The sequence below is a fragment of the Patagioenas fasciata genome, chromosome 22 (assembly GCF_037038585.1).
Source record: "Patagioenas fasciata isolate bPatFas1 chromosome 22, bPatFas1.hap1, whole genome shotgun sequence".
NCBI classification, from domain to species: Eukaryota; Metazoa; Chordata; class Aves; order Columbiformes; family Columbidae; genus Patagioenas; species Patagioenas fasciata.
The window spans coordinates 1,518,590-1,538,959 of record NC_092541.1 but is presented as its reverse complement, the minus strand read 5'-3'; the positions used below and the strand labels follow the sequence as shown (position 1 = coordinate 1,538,959).

The 20,370-nt window shown below is 46.1% G+C and overlaps 1 protein-coding gene across 3 annotated transcripts in view; it reads right to left on the bottom strand.

Annotated features, from left to right (window-relative positions):
• Positions 1–320: 320 nt before the first annotated feature.
• ACLY (ATP citrate lyase) overlaps positions 321–20,370 on the bottom strand; it is a 25,818-nt gene continuing 5,768 nt past the window's right edge. For 2 of the 3 annotated variants that reach the window (XM_065855888.2, XM_065855884.2), the window contains exons 2-29: positions 18,084–18,253; positions 17,081–17,203; positions 16,221–16,283; positions 15,905–16,095; positions 14,866–14,945; positions 14,208–14,338; positions 12,293–12,411; positions 11,664–11,800; positions 11,278–11,339; positions 10,985–11,102; positions 10,684–10,838; positions 10,508–10,598; positions 9,717–9,746; positions 8,145–8,286; positions 6,252–6,420; positions 5,898–6,002; positions 5,468–5,664; positions 5,224–5,305; positions 4,749–4,859; positions 4,084–4,211; positions 3,795–3,888; positions 3,375–3,529; positions 2,762–2,912; positions 2,092–2,235; positions 1,810–1,923; positions 1,601–1,683; positions 1,312–1,388; positions 321–1,145 (exon numbers count right to left, since the gene is read on the bottom strand). In XM_065855888.2, coding sequence (XP_065711960.1) covers positions 1,051–1,145; positions 1,312–1,388; positions 1,601–1,683; positions 1,810–1,923; positions 2,092–2,235; positions 2,762–2,912; positions 3,375–3,529; positions 3,795–3,888; positions 4,084–4,211; positions 4,749–4,859; positions 5,224–5,305; positions 5,468–5,664; positions 5,898–6,002; positions 6,252–6,420; positions 8,145–8,286; positions 9,717–9,746; positions 10,508–10,598; positions 10,684–10,838; positions 10,985–11,102; positions 11,278–11,339; positions 11,664–11,800; positions 12,293–12,411; positions 14,208–14,338; positions 14,866–14,945; positions 15,905–16,095; positions 16,221–16,283; positions 17,081–17,203; positions 18,084–18,242 — 3,306 coding nt within the window. In that variant the 5' untranslated portion in view covers positions 18,243–18,253 and the 3' untranslated portion in view covers positions 321–1,050. The remainder of the gene's footprint in view (positions 1,146–1,311; positions 1,389–1,600; positions 1,684–1,809; positions 1,924–2,091; positions 2,236–2,761; positions 2,913–3,374; positions 3,530–3,794; positions 3,889–4,083; positions 4,212–4,748; positions 4,860–5,223; positions 5,306–5,467; positions 5,665–5,897; positions 6,003–6,251; positions 6,421–8,144; positions 8,287–9,716; positions 9,747–10,507; positions 10,599–10,683; positions 10,839–10,984; positions 11,103–11,277; positions 11,340–11,663; positions 11,801–12,292; positions 12,412–14,207; positions 14,339–14,865; positions 14,946–15,904; positions 16,096–16,220; positions 16,284–17,080; positions 17,204–18,083; positions 18,254–20,370) is intronic. The other variant, XM_065855889.2, reaches the window with a different exon arrangement.

Genomic DNA, 20,370 nt, shown 5'->3' with positions numbered 1-20,370 from the left:
ATTAGAATGAGCTGTAGTTGATTATTTCATGTTTACTGTACAACATACTGCAGTTCCCTAACTCTTGTGTAATGCTATACCAAATATTTAGTTTTTTCCTCTCTCGTTTCTTGTCTATTTCGCTAAACTTTGTATCTTTGACCTACACTGAGACATGGTAGGGTAAATCTGTACATTGGTTTGATTTTCCCCCCTCTACGTCTTTTAAATCAACTAAAACACAACCCATGAAAGTAACAGTTGCTCTGTGTTTGCTGTTTTGCTAAATGACTCATTGGACACTGTTTAGCACCAACTTTTAGAAGCCAGAAGTAGAAAAATAAAGTAGTAGCGTAGTATTTATTTGAGTTAGGTTACAATACACAGACAAGTAGGACACAAGTTACAACTAAGATTATTTTTGCATCTGCAGATAACTTGAGAGTGACATTCCATATATCAGCAATCTACTAGAAGTTGTTTGCATAAATACAGACACCGGAATACATGTAGTTTCACAGTTTTAACAGCAGTATGTTACAACTTTACACTTTAAATTACTACACCAGAGTTTGAGTAACATTGGTTATATATCAGCAGTGGTCCCACTGTTCAGGATACAATCGGACTGAAGATGAGAACACGGTAAACGAACTGAAAAACAACCAAAACCAGAAATGGGAATGATGGCAACTTTCCCCTTCCTCAGGAAAAGTTAGAGCTTGTTAACAGATTAATGGATTGTTCCGTAAGTTCAGTAAGAATACACACACCTATGAGCAAAACTCCACACTCAAATTCTTAAAATCTTTTCTGGAAAAAAAAATGAAATGAGTAGAAAACAGTAAAATGATGACAGTATTAAATACAGGAGGTAACATATGGAATATCACAAGTTTTGGTTTTTATTAAGAGTAAGTTTCTAGTCTTACAAAACCGTTGCTTTGCACAGCTTGACCAGGCAGCTCCCTGTCTATGTACTAATGGCCTTTATACATCAAAGTCCCATTCGTGGCTGTTCTCTGAAGGCTTCTCTCTCCTTGAAGTGGCATTCAGAGGCAATATTGGTTCTCACATGGTCATGTGCTCTGGTAACACGTAGGATATGTCGTCCCACGGGTGACGGTACAGACCTTGCTTCAGTCTCTTCTGATCCAGGTAGTGTCCTAAACCAAAAAGCAGTTATGTTACAAAATTTGTGTTCCCAATCTTTCTTTGCCTTGAATAAACTTTGACTTCTGGACTCTTTAAACTATCATTTTAGACTGAGGCCCAGAGGTTCACGTTTGTCCCATATTCAGGGTGGAAGGGACAGAAACATGGGTCACTTACCAATGAATCCCATACTCCTGCCCAGGACAAAGATGCCATTAAGAGCTCCTATATCAATATATTCATCTGCTTCTTCCCTGCAAAAGAAACAGCAACAGAATCAATCTTAGGCTAAGAATCATTTCTAATACCAGTAGCAACACTGAATTCACGTGGAAGCTTCCTTCCCCCCCAAGTCCAGGCTACACCTTCCCGGTGTCCTTTTGAAATCCTGGCCCCACAAGAGCTGGCAGTATGGATCCCATCCATTCTATAGGACCCCACTCTAAACAGCCCACTGCATACTAACCGTGTGAAAGAGCCACAATTCCTGAGTACGTCAACAAAGGCAACTCCAATAAAGCCGTCTACATTCAGGATAAGATTTGGTTTCTGCAAGAAATGAAGACACACCCCAAAATAAAGATGTTAACAGTGGCAAATGATGTTCACACCATTAACCCCAGTCACTTGTCCCCCAGTAGTGCTCAAGAGGAGATAAATACTGGCGCATTTCACCTTGGAAGTTGTAATTTTTTCTACTTCGAGTGCATAGTCCAGCAGTGGGGTGGCAGGGAAATGCTGCTTCACGTAGTCCTTGAGAATCTGAACTCTCATGTCAGGGTTATTTATCTGCAAGTTAAGAACACATTACAGTCACTGATGTTGCCTCATTTGCAGGTACTTAGCATAAGCTTTACTATTTGTAGTTTTAGGATTCATCAAACCTCAGTATTTGGTCAACAGCTGCCTCTGAAAGTTGCTAATTTTCTTCCCTTTGTGCTAATGCAGTTTTCTTACCGATTTGACTCTGTGTCCAATGCCCATGATCAATTTTCCTTCTTTCTTCATCTTGTTCACAAACTCCATGGGGATAATCCCACTGTCGAAGGCTTTGCTGAACATTTTAGCCGCAGCATCCAGTGCTCCACCAAACCGGTCTCCCTGGGTGCAAAACACAAAGGGAATTGTAGCAAAGGACTCCAGTTAAGGTACAAAACAAGCACGAGATTATCTTCACTGTCTGCCTGGCCTGTCCATGTGGCATTCATGAAATTAAAATCAGGCAGGCACCTGGATAAAGCATCTATTTCTAACTCAACACAAGTGTCAATGTGTAGCCAACACATCTCTTCCAGAGACACTGGGGGGAAATGCAATCTGAAGTCTGATTTATTCACATTTTTCCTTGTCAGTGTTGGAAGAGACTAGGCAACCATATAGGGATGATGCTGACATCTATAACAATATTTCTAGACTCAAATGAGACAAAATAGTCCTACTTTCCAGCGGACTACGTTTCAAACCTAGAGCATCAAGCTACTAGAATTGAGTTCAACAGGAATTCGAGTGTGAGTGAACAGACACAAGCTGTCCATGGCTCTGCAGCCATTCTAAGTCTTTATAGTAATAAAACCTGGACAGGGGTAATGAGTTGCAAAGCTAAATCTTCTGGATATTAAGTACTTACGATAGTAAGGAGGCCTGAAGTGAGACTCGAGACAAGATCCTTCCCAGCTCTTGCACAGACAATGGTGTTGTGGGCTCCAGATACAGCAGGCCCATGATCTGCTGTTACCATCAAACACATCTCGATGAACTGGCAGGCATACTTTGGTAACCTGAGCAACAGAGAGATCAAAGTCATTTATTGTAAAGAAAACAGAAGAAAAGGCACTTGGTGCTATACCAGCCAGTGACTTCAGTTTTGGGTGGATGCGTGAAAGCACCATCAGATGAAGGCAGCAAACTTCTGCCATTCGGAAGGTTCCCTGTGGGCTGGTTAGCAAATATTTCTGAACTCCCCGATCTCTCCAGGGTTGAGGTGACAATTTAACAGGCCCAGCACAGAGAAATCTCCTCAATGCACTACAAAATGTGTGGAAAACTTCATCCCAAGACTAAAATGCATCATTGAAAGCTAGAAATGCTGTTGTGTTCTCAGAGAAGGGGATTTAGTGATGGCATTTCCAATGAATCCACACTCACAAAGGAATCGTGGAGTTACTTTGCCACTTTAAAGTCTATTAATAAGCAAAACTTCAAGCTGAAGAATTTGGGAGCTTTCGCAAAAGCTGCCTCACCTCCTTTGAAACCAGAGCAGGCCCAGAACCCCTCCAATTCCCATCTCTTCTTTGAAGACCTCAGTGATGGGCATCCCAGCGTAAATCAGTTCCTGACCCCTCTCATCACAGATGCTCGTCATAAAGGAAGCCGGTTTGCGGATCAGACCCAGCTCCTGAAATTGCAGCATCAAGATGCTATTTTAAACAATCCACATTAGAAGCAAAGGGCAGGAGGAAGCAGAGTGGTCAAACAACACCTGAAACTTGTCCTCAGAGCAGCTTCCACAGCCTGGAACCAGCAAGGCCAGCGAGCTCACACAGAAAGTACGAGATACAACCTCAAGGCAACACCCTTATTGCCATAAGCATCCAGAATCACAGCAAACATCCCGTCTCGTTTCTAAGGAACCAAAAAGCAGCTAAAGCAGCACAGCTCACCCTTGCCCAGGAGTAATCCATTGGCACAGTCGGAGGAGGCACTTCCTCGGCTGGTTCAATCACTCTTTTGGCCACAAGATCCTGGTAGACAGACCTAGAGAGAGAATCCATTTCTTAATTTAAGCCCTTTTAAGAGCTACAAGTGAGGTGATCTTAATCTAGACCTTAAAACCCCAGAATGATTAGAAGTTGTTTTCTTGAAGCAGGAATATATTCCTTTACCAGGCTAGAATCAGTGCCCTGAGCAGTTTTTGCCCCCTGCTGAGGGTGCCCTGTTAGGGTAACTCACTGAATGACCTCTCCCAGCTCATCAAAGCTCCGTGGAACAAACACACCAGCTTCTTTCAAGGCTTGATTCTTTGCAACGGCAGTTTCAGAAGCCTGGTTGGCGCAAGCTCCTGCGTGGCCAAACTGCACCTACAAACAAGAGGAGAGACAGCAGTGACGAACACGAGTTGTTCATTCTGTTTCACTCTCTGCAGGCGAAGAGCTGACTGGGAAACTGGTGATGGAGGAATATCAGTGACTGCACGTCTGCCTCCTTTTTTTGGCTAACAGAACTCTTGGTTCCAGCTGTGGTCAGTACTGCAATACACGGGGCATTTTCTGATCTGTAATCACTCCAGGCTTTTCCATCAATTTTCTGCCTCCCTAAATTCCCCCCCCTTCATATGGATCCTTCCCATTCCCACTCCAGGTGGGGGTGGCTTTTGAAACCTGTTGTGTTCCCTGAGATCTTTGGGCTCCCTTTCCAAGCACACAGAATCCCTTGGAAATCTCCACTGCCAGGCCATAGAAGCACAAAAACCTTTTATCATTTATATTTATTGACTTCTCCATGTTCAGTTGCTACTGGCAATTCCAGAAGGTTTAGGCACAGCAAAAGAAGTTGGCTTTTCTCCTTGCCATGGATATATACTTATTTTATGCATTTGCCCCCATTTTTGCACCTACCTCTGAAGTGAACATGGTGGCACAAGTACCAATACACCAGCACACCACCGGCTTGGTGATACGACCTTCTTTAACACCCCTGCAGATCTTGTACTCCTCTGTGCCTCCGATCTGCAGAAAGAAAGAGCTGAGCTGATTCAAAACTTCGCACTTTTGCAGAAACCAGCTCCGAGATGCACGTGGAAGCACAACTTGGATTTGTTTTTCTCCTTTTCCATTGAGTGACAGCTGAATTCTCAGAACAAACCCTCCTTATGTGATATTTTTTATTTAAGTAGGAGGGACTATGCTTGTCTGTGGAATACACTCTATTTCTTTTAATTAAAGAAGCATGAAATAGGAATTCAGGCATTCAAGAACAGCATGAGTAGCTGCTATTTAGCTGTAGCTGCTATTTAACATCCTTGTAGACAGGTCAGATGCTCCCAAAACAAAACACTTGGGTATTGCTCAGATAGGAGTGAACTGGTCTCACCTCTCCAAGCACTACAATCATTTTCACTCCCGGAGTATCCTGATAACGCAAGACATGATCCATAAAAGTCGAACCAGGATATCTGGGTGGAACACAGGGGAAAAAGAGTAGAAATGGAATTTATTCCAAACTTTTCTGAAAGAAGAAAAAGTAACAGCCAACCTGCCCTTCTTCCTCCAAATTACAAACGATTCTTTTGCTGACTGACTTAAAAAATGTGTCTTTTGAAGATGGAAGCTCCTACCTGTCTCCTCCAATGGCCACCCCTTCATAGACCCCATCGGTGGTTCGGGAAATGATGTTGTTGAGCTCGTTGGACATTCCTCCGGACCGCGAAACGTAAGCCACGCTGCCAGGACGGTACAGTTTGGATGCTAAAATGTTATCCAGCATGCCTCCTGTGTTGCCTATTTTAAAGCAACCTGGTTTGATCCCACCAACCTGCGAGAAAATGAGAAACACATAAAGCCCTTTAAAATATACATAAAACTTAGGGAGATTTCTGTTAGACAGCCTTCAGGCAAACAAAAAAAGACAGTAACACGACTTTAAAACGAGGAACTAATGTGCATTTGGTGTGACTAGAGACAAAATGGATTGTAGGATATGCTTTATCCTTCAGAGAAAGGTGATCTGGAGATGAACAAGAGGAGAAAGAGACCCCCAGTTCTTACAGTTGCAGGCCCGATGATAGTGACTCCTTTTTTATCAGCTGTCTTGATCAGTTTGCGTGTCAAGGCCTCTGGAATGCCCTCGGCAATAATGGCAATGGTGCGGATCTGCATCGAGATGAATCAAACCGTTAATACCCTACACTACTACTGCAAAAAAACCCCACCAACTTCCTCTTGCATGAATTTTCAGTCTGTCATTAGAATTTGCGACACAACTCCAGTATCCTCCTTAGAGTTAGAATTGAGGTATTTATCTACCAAGTCGAAGACTCGATGCCATCACGGTTTAAGCAACGCTGGTGCCCTGCTGACAAGGTCTTTATGTCCTGGGCTTCTTCCAGATCCCTCGCTCACCTGTGGGTAATTCATGGTTTCAACCGTGCTGTCATAAGCAGAGCGCAGAGACGCGAAGTTGATGAGAACATCCACCTCCGGGTGCTTCCTCATGGCGTCTGCCATGTTCTTGTAGACCGGGATCAGGATTTCTTTGTGGCCCCAGTAGAACTTCTGCCTGTGGTCACCACTATGGAGGAGAAGGTGAAAAAGCCCTGACTCTCAGGGCTACTGGCAAGGCAAAGGGCTACAGTGCATGCAGACAGAGGGGTTTACAAACCCCACATCTCAGACATCAAAACTGACTGGGAGACACTCACTAGCGAGTGAGCGTACATGGGGAGGGACCATACTAACAGCAGAAGGTTCTTCAGAGTATAGAACAGAGCAGCATATGGAAGGAGACGGGCTAATGGGGACAGAGGCATCCAGCAAGATGAATTAGCTCTCCCACAGTGAAGTTACCAGAGCCTCAATTCTACTCCAAGCTGGAAGACAGAATGAGGCACAGAAAGAGTCATGAACGAGGTGCATGCGAAGCGGCATTACTGGGCTGGAACAAGTCTGGGGGAAGAGGAAACCAGGATCTGCAGCGAACAGCCGGGACAGCAACGGATGGGCTTTCCAGGTCTCCTACAGCGAGCCCCTGCCCACCCTGCCCTGCATGGCGGGAGATGCAAAGGAGACTTTCACTCCAGCTGTTGGCCTTTTTACACAGTAGATGCTTTGACTGGAACTTCATCCAAGTCTGCATTGCTCAGATGTTAGAGGTGTAGCGATATTTGCTGTGTTCCCATATATTTAACAGAACATTCCAGGTTTTGCCGACTTGGCTTGCTCTAAAAGCTCAAGCAGAACCAGATAATTACAGGTAGCCTGAAACTTTTAATCCCCGTTGCTTTTTCTTTATTAAACAACTGCAACACTGCGAGGGGCTGCCACTCACCTACGCCTGAGCTCTGTTTTAGTCCCCTGAGGTTTGCGCGTGCTGAGAAGGGTATTACAGAGCTGCAATTATCATCAGAGCCGCAGACTAACAGCACAAGGCACTTAATCGTCAAGAGCCTCTGCGGGACAGAGGCTGATTAGACATCAGCTATCCTGGGTGTCTGTAAATACCACAGAAATCAAAGGAACCTCCTGCCTTTACGGGCTCCCCTCTCGCAGTCTCAGCAGCAGGCCAGCCAGCCTCTCCTTTCCTCCTTGCTACCTGCCCTGTTCCACAGGGAGAGCCCCCCACACTCATAAGGTACATTAACAGAACAGCTTCTGTGCTCTGGAGGTTTCTTCTGAGGACAATTTGAAACACCCAACAGCCCCTCTCATCCCCATGAGCTGTGGGGATAAGGGAAAAGCAGGCAAATACCACAAGAGAACCCTGTCCCACTGAAGGGTCTGCACACCGCCTGTCTGCTACGAAACTGCCACTATAGGTAAGAACAAAAAGAGGATTTTATTCTTTTTAAAGGTTGTTTGGCTATGCGACAGACTGCTTTAGTCTGTTCGCAGAGCTGCTCCAATCTGGCTCATATTTGGAGGGGAAGAAACCTGACCTAGCCTCGCTGCCTCTGCTAAGCCAGTGGCCTGTTAAGGAAAGCCCAACCTCCTCACTGCTGAGTGAACGAACAGAATTTGGACACTTTTAGGAAGAGCATTAAGCAGGACTTAAATTCTGTGGCTAACATTCAGCTGTTTCAACAGAGCAGCCCAAAAATCAATGGTTTGGGGGGGGGGGAACAAGAAGCAGCCTACAGAGCCAACCTGATGGTGGAAGGGAGCACAGGAGAAGGTGTTAAAGCAGAGACGTAGACCAGGGCAGAGCTACGCTAGAGAACAGCGGAGACTGGACGAGGAGGAAGCTCACAGAAGGCTTTGAGGGAAACAAAAATAACACAGTCAGCACAGGCTACTTACGTGAATGGATAAACCATGGCAGCTACTGAAGGTTCATCCCGCGAGCAAACGTAATCAAAATCCAGCATTCCTTGCACGGCCCGCGTCTGCATCCCCCAAATGATAGCTTTGGTGTGACGGCTGAACAGGGTTGTAGCTTTACCTGCTCAGAGAGAGGGGGGGAAAAAACCACACCAGAACACATTTAACGTGTACATCTGTGCAAGACAGAAGCTACAACTTTGCCAAATGTCTGCCGCAAGTCTCCCAGAGAAGCTTATTCCCCTCCCTTCAAACAGAACCCAACCGGTGAGCTGTGGGATGCAGTGGCCACACTGTCCAAACTCGGGAAGAAGCTGCAGATGAAGCAGCATCCCCCGTCCCCAGATTTGGAACAAGAGCCAGGTTTGGGGCTTCACACAGAGGGGCAGTGGGGAGCTCAGAAGTGCAAACTGCCTCTTCTCACATTGGCCTTTCATGTTCCTCCAGGTAGTTTTATTCTGCAAAGCTGAAGAGGAAGGGAACTCTGAACTCTGTTTATTTCTTTGCATGTGGCCTGCAGTCTGCAAGAACCACAAGTTCGCCTCTTACACTTGTCAGAGCATCACGGTAGGATGATAGGAAATAAAAGCAGGAAATGGGAGGGACGGAGAAAGCAAAGGAGCTCTACACGCTCAGCTTTCACTTTTAGTTTTGCTTTTTTTAATGATCAAAATCCAACACAAGCCTGACGGCTCCAAGAGTTTATACACAGCCCAAAGCTTGGCTTTGGGGGACAGAGTCAAAGAAAAGGCAACAGTTCAGCTACTGAGGATGGGCTGTTTGCTTAAAGTGTGTTTGCACCACTTGTCACAGCAAAGCCCTGAGCTCCTTCCTGTGACTCCAGGCACAGTTCATTTAACAACTCTAAGAACTCAGAGCTGATCCAACTGCTGATCCCAACTCAGTCTACAGCTCATTTCTTTTTGGCTTTGAATCAAAAGGTAAACAGCACTGGGGATCAACCAGGGTACTGTTCTTTTGGCCTTCAGAAATCTCTGCTCTGACCCTAATTCTGCAGTTTATTCTCATCCAGCACTGAGCTCAAGAGAGTGCTTGAAGTCCCTGTAACTCCGCTGAGCACAAGCTCTAATGCTTTGCTGAACTGATAATGCAAGAAGAACATTTAGTTCCTGCAGTGACTTTTCTGTGCCCTTCAGGGCTCCTGAGCACAGCACCTGCACTATTGTGTTTCCCTCTGAAACAAAACGCCAGTTATCAGGTATGGTTAGCGATTCCTTCTTTTGAAAGCAAAGAGCTTCTCACGATATGCCTGGATCTGCTTTTCTCCCTAATGACTGTGGGGAGAAGGAAAGAAAAAGTTTGAGACCTGTCCCTTTTTCCCCCAGAAAGAATAATTATTTGGTGCAAAGGAATATGTGATCTGAAAAACACCAGGTAAAGTTCATATGGTGACAGCTAAATATGCTGGGCAGGAAGGAAGGACCAAACAACACTGCAAACCTTTGGAGAGAAAAACCAGCAACAAAACCAAGAACTAAGAACGTCAGCTGCCAGTAAGAGCAAACACTCAGCTAATCACACGGGGCCTACCTGAGCCAGGGCTGGGAGCCGGGACTGAATCTGTTGGAGAGAGAATCACTCATGCAACAAGCTGAAGGCCGGCGCCTGCAGTGGGGTACGGCCGCTTCCCTCCTCCCCCGGCGCTCAGGCCTTTTGGGTTTGCTTTTGTTAAACAACAAAGGGACAGGGACACCCTCCACTGTTCTTCCTCTCCAAATAGCTGGAAATAACCTTTGGCATTTTGCCGTCTAAAAACTTTTTGCTTACCCCAGCACAAACACATTTCGGGTTCAGCTGACAGCTCGTTGCACAGCTCGGATTTGCAATGTACTTCTGAAGCGTTTCTCATGCAGAATTCTGCACGCAATGATTAAGAGAGCAGTAGTGGGGTTTGTGGTGCGTTTCACCGATCTAATTTTGCTGTCATCATGTCACACTGTTGTAAACGAGGCCACTACCTCCTCACACCCAAGGGATGAGACCAGGACGTTACCACATTCTGTACCTGCCCAATTCTGCTGTTGTTTCATCCCCATGTACCTCTTATCCAGTGAAGCCTCCAATAAATACAACCAAAGAGCTGCCTTCAAAGCTTCGAGCTGTTGCCTTCAAAGGAACAACCCAGATCAAGGCAACTAAAAGTACTCAAGGTGAGTCAGAGAATTTTGTCACTTTTTGTGCTATTGGCTCATACGCAATTCAAAAAGATAGATGGGTACCACAAAATGGCTTCCCTTGATATCCAGAAAAAGCACTGGTCTAGTCCACATTCTGTCTTTCGAAGCAGAAGCGCCACCAGTCACTTCCAACACTGGACTTACCAAGAGGTGCTGTCGGTTTTGCCTTCTTGGCCGGAGCTATATCATCCGATTTGGACTCAGAGAAGGAGGCCGTTCTGCTCGGCGCCGGAGTCTGAAAGAGTCAGAGGTTAAGTCAGAATGGGCCAGCATGGCAGGTGAGGCCTGGAGCCAGGAGGAGGGGAAGGGAAGGGACCCACCGAGGGGCTGCCGCTGGCGTTGAGGAGGAAGTTGGCGGTGTGCGCCGCGGCCGGCGGCTGGTTGGGGATGGGCCGGTGGCCGAGCGCCATGCCCACAATCGCCGTCATGTGCGTCTCCGTGCCAAAGACGTGGATGGGGATCCCGGTGGTCTTCCCTGCGTGTGCATACAAGAATACTCCGCATTTTGGGGAGAAAAAGAGGAGCTTTGCGCCAAAATGAAGCACTTCGGCTTGAGAAGGCTCAAGAGAAAGAAGGTGGAAGAAACAAGATGCAAAACCAAAACTTATGGAAGGTACTTACCAACTTCTCCCATGACACGTAAACCTTCCTGGTAGTTCGGGCCTCCTCTTCGCACAAAGATCCTCACCTCGTGCTCCTTCAGAGGGCTTTGGTAATCCTTAATTGCTCTCACAATGCCCTAAAACAAACAGGATGGGTGAGCTGGGCTGCCTGATATTTTTACCCTGCCCCATCATCTCCCGAACTCCTGGCAGGGATGAAGTGTCAGCCCCAGCACAACAGCGAACTGGGGAGAACGGTCTAGGGTTGTGATGACTGTGGGCATTTGCTGATAATTCCGAATAGTCACTTACTTTAAAAGTGGCAGCTACATTGGTGAAGTTAGCGATGCTGCCTCCAATGATCAGGATTTTACCTAGGAGAAGAAACATCAGCTGTTTTAAGAACACATAAGGTCATGAAGCAGTTTAGGACAAAGTGAAACAACGCTGCTGTTCAGACCAGCCAGCAGCTGGCAGTAAGTTGTGTTTAGCAAAGCCTGGAAGATAAGACCACTGTATCAAGCAAGAATATCTTGAGCCACACTGGTCCTCTCCCTGAAGCAAGAGCTGACAGAAATCCACCCCTGTTTCACTTGCGAGGCAGCAGTACATTAACAGCTCAGCATAGCAATAGCTGGATTTATTCAGTTTTCTTCCCCACATGCAGCACACAGCTTTGAAATTGCAGCAGCTCTTACCTTCAGGATGCTTCTCTCGTGTCATGAGGGACAGAATAGTCTTAGCGTAGTCATAGGTCTGCTGCTCACTCGGGGCTCCTGAGTATTCCCCGTAGTTCGCCAGTTCATTCACACCCCCCAGGTCACAAATGGTGTCACTGTAAAGAAAAAAGATAACTTATTTAAGAGAGCAGTTATAATTTGAGTCACTGTAAAGGTCTTAATACAGCATTCCGAATTCCTGGGAAAGAGGAACTTGCAACAGAAATGGTGCTGTCTGCTGAAAACAAAGCTGTTCCCCTCTTGGTGCCAGTCACGATTAATCTTGTTCTACTTCTGAGATATGATGGGAACTCTGTGGCTACCACAGCAACAGCATTACCACAAACAGCTTTCAGCCAGCTTGTTTCTTTCCAACTCAAAAAGAAACCATATCTCAACCTCCTAGAATTACGTTATCATTTCTAAGGGACACCATGTTCCACAGATTAGTAAGAACTCCACGCAGCATCTGCATTCCAAAGAGGTCCCAAGCAGCCCTGGTGTGGGAAAGATCACTTTAGGAGAGTCTCCTTTCCAGAGGCTGCATCAATTATCTTCCTCCAGCTCTGTAAATCCACCCCCATTCCTGGAAACCTCATCCCCATTACCTGTAAACCACAGAGGCGCCACCGCCGGCCACCATGGTCCAGATCCTGCCTTTGGGGTTGAGAATCGTGAGCTTCAAGCTGGCTCCGCTCTTGGCATCCAGGTCAGCGATGTAGGCCTCCTGCACACAGAGCAGCACAAATTCAGCTTCCTTCCGCATCCTCCTTTTCCAAAGCGGAGGGTTCATAGTGCCAGGCCTGTTTGAACACTCAGAGCCCCCAAATCTCAACTCCGGCTGAAGGGAAAGCACAACTACAAACACCAGTTTTGTAAGGGACAGAGATGCTGCTTCATCTCTCAGGCTCAGGACCGATTGGTGTAAGGTGTTCTCCAAGACAGAACACTGAAACTGGATAGAGACAGCTTGTGCCATTCTTCCTGTAACAAATTCAAAGGGGATCAACCCACGCTTATGCTCAAATTTTGATTATTTATTGGAAAAAAACCACATTATACCCTCCAAAGAATATCTTGTCTTTTCAAGGCCTGCTGGCTTGTCTCTTGCTTGTCCCAGGTGAAGCCACAAGGGATCGCTATGAATAAGTTTGATATTGCTTAATGTGTAGAGCACAGATTCAAAAGCAGATTTTTCCTGTTCGCACATGAAACCCCGTGGAAACGCGGCCAACTGTTGGTTATTTCTCACTCAGCTGAACTACACCGGCCTCTCCGTGTTTTGCTCCACCGCCCAGCCCAGGAAGCTCCCAGGTTTCATGGTTCCGCATACAACAGTCACAGAATCTGAACTAAGAAAGCTCTCAGTTCTGACCTTGTCTGCAGACTGAGACCAGAGGGAACTTAAAACCCCCCACACCCATTGCTGCGCACCCTGGCTGTGCTGCCGCCAAGAACATCACTACCGAGAGCGCTGCAGCCGGGCTCAACGTGCTGCTCCTGTACCGCGGTCGTGCTCCCCTGTTGTGCAGCACTTCACTGGCAGCTCATTAAGATTCTCAAAGACACCACCATAATAACCTTCATGGTGATTGCGGGGGGATGATTCAAAGGGACAAAAACCAAACTAATCGTTTTAAGAGCAAATTGTGTTAAGTGTTGGCATCCAGCAAGCTACATGGAGAGAAACGGCTAAATGGATTTCCTGGCTGTGTTACAAAAACCTGCCACGACAAAAGTGTAATTATAATTATTAAAATGAAAAAGCCAGGGCAGAAATCCCTTTGGAGACGGCGGGACAGTCACCTGAAATAAGTCACAGAACAATTAAGGAGAGAGCTCTTCTTCCAACAGTTTTTAAAGCTGCTGGGGGGCTTGGGATGAAGCAGCATTTGTGCAACCAGCAGGGAATTTCGAGACAGAATGGACATCTCTAACTTAAAAACAAGAAGTTTGCCTGTGGGCCTCTTTTTGGTCACCACTTTTTGGGAAAACAGGTATGTTAACACCTTAACTTTTTACTTTGAAGTCTGAGAGATGTTAACGTGCTCTGGATTCATCCTCACGTGCAGATTTTGCACACGACTGCTGCTCTGCTCTCAAACCGTGACTGAAACACCGCGGGAGCATCGGCTGTCACGACGCTGTCAGAAACCAGCGCTCCAACAAGAAATGGTGCTGACAGACCCCGTCAGGGAGACACCGCGAGTAGAGAGCTCTGGCACATCGCTGGATGAAATTAAATATAAGCCTCCATTTAAAAAGTCAATTCTGAACTAAAGAAAAGAACCGAAACAACATTTAAACAGGGATGCTAAAAACAACTGCAGTTCAGAGGCTGTTAGAAGTCCTGGTGCTACAGCAACCTGTACACAGGTTTGCACAGCTCAGTGCCAGAGTACTTGAAACACAGCAACAACACCCACAAGAGGAAAACCTCAATGCCATGGATGTCCAAGCAATGAGGAATTAATCTTGTAGCCCACAATGGAGGGATTGTGGCCAGGGGGAGTTGGTACTTGCCTCAGGATAAGCTTCCCTGCCAAAGGGAGGGGGGAACTCCACGTCCCCCCACTTCACTTTGCAGATGTAGTCAGCAGTGGCATCAATCTTTGCGGCCAAATCGAGGATGTAGACACCATCATCAGTCACTACTGCATTTAGGAATAAAAAATATCAGAGTTATCTGTGTTATATACAGAGACATGCATTACAGATTCACTCATAACATCTGATACCGTGCAGAGCTCATATTACAAAAGCGAGGTCACCTTTGTCCCCCTTCTTCCACATCAGTCATTTAATTGTATGTACCAAACCCAGCGAGTTCTCTTAAGAACTAAGTAGTGACCATGGCCATGGCCCAGGCCCTGGCTCAGGTGCCTGTTTTGTTCTGGTCCAACAGAGCAATTTTTATGTTCTTCAGTCCTGACTTAACATCCCATTCAATGAGGTTTTTCATTCCCACCAAGCAATTCGATAACAGAACATCTGCCAGCAGCCCTCACTTTGGATTCATTCAACTAATGGCTCCAGGACACATCATAGCCACTTTTGGACCTTTTTTTTTTTTTGCATATGCCACTTAATATTGTTGTGAATCACATAAATCAGAGAAGGCTAAAGTACACGTTTCAGTATTCCAGAACAGAAAGTCCTGCTCCCAAAAAATATCTGTTACCTAATGGATTGATCTCAAGGTATGTGAAATATAGATCTTCATAAAGGTTGAACAGGCCACAGATGAAGCTCGCCAAGACACTGTAAAAAAAATTCAACAAAGTTCATTAGAGCAGCCAAATATAAAGCACAGCCTGCTCTGCTTCATTTATATTAGCAGCAAATCTACTCGGTATCAATTTCTTTCCTTCTCATTCATCTTCTCTGGAAGAAGCTTAAGCTGATGACTCAAGGAAAGGAGACCTTGATGACTCATCTTAATTACCCTCCAAACTCTGCTGAGAGCACAGTTGCTCACAACTGTCATATAGACATTGGGCTGTTTAATCTCAGCTAGAGACAGAAACGCATCCTCGGCTCTGTCAGATACACATCTTTGTGAGAACTAAGGTTCGTTGGCTAGGATGGGGAAAGAGACTCCAGTCAATTATATCAGTGACAGGCGTCTTCAGCCCCTCAGTGCCAAACAACACCAGCAGTGATTACGTTATGTTTGGAGAGATCGTGACTCATATTAAGATAACTAGCTACAAGCATCTAATTAAAGGAGATGCAGGAGCAGCTTGGAGATCTAGAGCAGCTTGGAGATCCAGAGACAAGCTGGCAGCAAGCGTAGGAATAGCAAGAGAATTCCTTCTGAGACCAGGCCAGAGTGAAGTAGAATACTTCTCTGAATTAGCAATCAGAGTCACATCTTATCACTGTCTCTACTAAATAACCCAAAACTCCTCTATGCTGGCACGAAGGATCAATATTCAGTACGTCTCCAACATCTCAGAGGTCGAGACGTCAGCAGACTGAGTCAGTGCTCCTGTCAAGTGAAGGCTCAAAACACTATGAACACTTATTTTGAGTTTTACAAGAGGTTTGGATAAGGTCAAAGGACTTGGATTTAGGATGCACAGCATATTCTTGAGAGCAGCAAGAAAGGCAGGAGAGCAAGCTTTGGGGTGGAACGGAGCGAAGGGATGCTGCACTGAAATAAAGGAGAGCAGCTTTTGGTTGTCTGGCTGCACCCAGAACTGGGCATCTCTACTTACTCCTTTTTGTTTGCTGGTGCATGCTGCAGGAGATGTTTCTTTACATCCGATTCACTGAGCTTCTCATCCACCGCCACGAGCAGCTTCTGAGCTTTGGCGTCAACGTCTCCCACATCCACACCCCCCTCGTGGTGGAACAGCACGTAATCTCCCTCCCGAGCAGCGTAGATGCACACATAGAATTCTTCCTCCTGCAGAGACCCAGGCACAAACACGAGCAGCTCACACTTCTGCTTTCTCCGCTATATCAATCCATCCAAGCCACATGCAAGAGATTTAAAAGCACTTTTTTTAATGCTTTATTTGTTCTACCAACCTGTTTGTGAGGGACGAAGGGTTCAATCAGAAAATTCTTGAGGATGCCCTTAGCATTAGCGATCTGTAGGCAGAAAACAAGACAAACACCAATAAATGCTTGTCCAATATCCACATTTATGAGCAGACATCATTGGTCCCAAGCCCTTGGCACAGTCCTGCCTTTGTATTGTGCTAGAGAAGCGATTTCAGCATCCCTGGCTTTGACGGGCAGGCACATGAGATGCATTCCCTGCTACTCCTCCCTGGCACAATGTGGTGCTGGAGCCAGCAGCAAATCAATCTCAACAGGACCAAGGCATCAGAACTTTATCAGTTCCCAAAACACAGCAGCTGGGATGGCAGGCGTTTCGTTATCATTAGCATCGCAGCATCATTCCCAAGAGAAGAAATATTACAAGCCAGCACCGAGTTAAAATAAGGACTTGAAGTAACACTCAGTCATCAGCCAAAACACACTGCTGGCTACAATAAGAGGACAATTTTATGACAGCTTTTATACTTGTCTTGTTAAATCTGCCTGGGGTTTTACGGTGAAGCAGCTGTGCCAACAAGAAAGCATCTGAGCTATCAAATGCAGAAGGGGTTTTCAAAATGGTACCAGTTCCTGCCGAGCTCCCACCACACAGACCCAACCCAGCGATGGTAACAGGGAGCACCAAGCTGTGCCATTTATCAGTGCTCATGGACCAGTGGGAAGTTCACATGTGGGACAGCTTCTCACTCGCTTGGGCATCAGCGTAACATGCATTTTAAACCACCGTAAGCAAGAGAAATACCTGTGAAGCAGCTCCTGTCATGTAAGTAGAGAGAAAAGACAGAACAAACATGTCATTTATTTGGTGCTAGGGTGGCACTCACCGTGGTTTCTCGGCCCAGACGCTGTTTGAGCCAAACCTTCACCTGGTCCAGAGTGAGGTTAATTCCAACCAGCCCAAGCTTCCCACGTCGCTTGATTAGCTGATCTGGCTTCACCACTAAACGCTACAACATCGTATGAGAGGGATTAAAAGAAAGAAGCGTTAGAAAGTGAGTTGGATCAACTGATTCTCCGTAGACTGCAAAACAAAGACTTCAGGACATTCTGGACAGCACGTGTCCCTGCAGGATTTCTTCAGTCTCTCGGACCCTGCAGCCCCTTCTAGCGCTACAGAGCTCTGCCTTAGGGACAGACAGCACCCTCACTCCCTTCTGCCTCTCTGCAAGGCTTTTTAGCACTGCCAGTATCTTCCAGCAATTCACTCATGCACTCGAGTATGGAACATTTAATTACTTAGTGCAGGGCTATCAGTCAAGTCCATAAATGACCATGAACATTCATGTTCTACCAACCAATGACTTAATGTAATTAACCACTGGAAAGGGGCCAGGTTGGACAACTAATGAAAAGAGCTCTGGATATGTGTGCCCTACAGAAAGTGGATGGCTATGGAACACAAAGAGATATAAAAGATCTTGAAGTGTTCCCTGACATTTTGCTTGGGTGGAGGAAACCTGAACAGGAGGTTTAACAGAAGGTTAAAGGCAGCCGTGGAGAAAGTGTTCCATGACTTCAGAAAGGGTTTGGGAACAGGGACTGACATTTCAAGAGACTCTTGCTGAATTAGCCTCGTTTACTTTGCCATTATTAGAGGTTTCTTGTCTGCAGATTTCTCTGCTCCTGTATTTCACAGGATTTTATAATCAGCTCCCCCAGAAGGTGAAACTACAGCCTTGTTTCTTCATCAGTGTTGCACGTGAATGTTGCAGAGCAGCAGCAGCAGCGATCAGGCCTTCGAGAGCGAGCCGGAGTGTGGTTCTGCAGCACGACAGGGAGCAGCACAGCGAGAAGAGCTTTGAGAAGGTGGCAAATCGCTCTCCTTACCTCGCTCAGCAGCCACGGGTGGTCCTGGGTGAGCCGTGCCCAGTCAGTGTCGGGGGTGACTCGCGCATACTTGAAGCGGTTCTGGATGGCGGAGGACGTGCAGATGTATTTATACAAGAATTCCTTCCCCGTCTGCTCGGAGATGGCTTTGGCTGACATGGCTGCCTACTCTGAATAGGAACATGAAAAGAAGGTGATCAGAAAGAGTTCAGTTCTCCCAGAAAACTCCCAGTCACTTAACTCAATGCAAAACCAAAGCAAACACAGAGCTCGGGCTGCACCTCCGCACTATAAATACGGTTATAAAACTCACAGGTTTGTTGTGGATCTACATAACATAGAATCTACCAATTTCTTCTAGGTCAGCAGCAGGGAGTGGCAAAGCAACAGGAGAAACCCTCCCTTCCTCCCACCTGTTTTCTGATGGCTTCCCACACCTCCAGTGTGAGCTTGGCTGCAGGCAAATGAGCAACCCCCGTAGCTTTTGCTAACAGAAAACCAGCATTGCCAGTATTATCAAGACCAGAACACATTTAAATACTTTTATTTGTTTCAGAATCTGCGTGTCTTGGAAGCAGGTTCACATCCTACAGAATAAGATGCTCAAAACAAAGAGATTAAGGTAAGAAATATCATAGCTGCAGTAAACATTTATTTAAAATACTTGATCCCAGTGAACCTGTCTGCACGTGTCAGACATCAGAACCGAGTCCTGTGATCAGCCAGAAGTCACCGAGTGGTTTTGATGTCTCCGAGGGCTCAGTGCTGACAGGGAAGCTCGAGCAGAAGCTTGTGCCGCATCCCCAGTGACTGGAGGTCACATCCCTGCTCCCCAGGCACAGCCAGCGTGGCAGGAAACACAGAAGCTCACTTAGGATGGCAGAGCAGAAAGGCATCAATGCAGGAAAGAAGAGCTCAGATTCCATCCAAGCATCTGGACAGTGAAGTATTTGAATGGCTCAGTAAGAATAACTGCACATGCCAACACAAAATAGATGCCCCACTTAAGACCCTTGGAGGGACAGAGTTTTAAATTCCAGTTACTTCTCTTGTTGCCTTCTGGGTAACAACCATTAGTAATCAACCAGGTTGTTCATCCTCTAAGCAAGCACAGAATATTCCAGGGAATAATTAGTCATCATTAGAAATAAAGACCTTTTTCCCTAGAGCAGGAAGAAGGAGGTTTGGTATCATCCTCTGTCCCTCCCTCCTAAACATATTAAATACTTTTTCTGTAGAAAAACAGTAGGAGGCAGGGTGCATTCTCTGTACGCCACTAGAACCAGACAGCTTGGACCAAGTTATTGAAAGCTGTTAATGAGGCTTAATGGCTGAGAGTCAAATTTGCTGGCAACAACTTTTCAAATGCAATTCAAGTATTAACAGAACAGGAGAAGCTACAGAAAGGGCAAGATACGTTAAATATGTTAAGATATGTTCCTGCTCTTAGAGAATTGTTATGTAAAACTCCACCGTGATTTCAGCGCGGCTTTCAATTTAGTCTGCCACAAAACGGCAGGAACGTAAGCTGTGTTGTAATCTGCATTAAAAACTCAAAGATTAACAGAGTTGCTTTGACTGCTTAATCTTTATTAGCAAGGAAGCTGCAAGAGACAGAAGAGTTTAACCACTAGAAACCAGAGTTTGCTGCATCAGACTAAGAACCTCAAGCAGGTTTGCAGAACTGGTTTGCAGAGTGGTTTGCATCTATCCCCTGCTACTTGTGGATCAGCTCCACGCTATCACTCCGAGACAGCTTTCTTCTCAATCGTGACGCATTGTCTGTGCATCAGATAAAAGCATCGTCAAAGAGAATAGGCCAGCTTCTCTGACCAAAAGCTCAGAGCTTTATCATACCATCAGTCAGCCACAGGGCAGCTACAAAGACTGTGTGCTGGGTTAGCAGCTGGCAGAGCTGTAAGAGGAAAGAATATCAGGGAAAAAGCCCCACCACACCTTATTCTGCAAGCACGCAGAGCCACATTTAGCGCCCGCAAACCCCGCGCTGCCGCTGCGTCCTCACAGCCGCACACACACGCTACAGTAAGTCACCCGTGCTCAGTGTTGAAAACTTTCCATTACGATTGTTGCTTTAGAGCGGTGCTATTTCTGAGAGCACATCCTGCTCCCGAGTTACCTGCAGCTATTTATTTTGCCCAGAAGGAAGCTGGAATACCCTCGCTTTCCAAACCCTTAGAAATCCATCATCTGCCTCCTCTACAATGCGCTCGGGGCCGTCCCAGAGAAAAAGCATCGCATTTCACTGCGGGAGAAGCAGATGGATAAA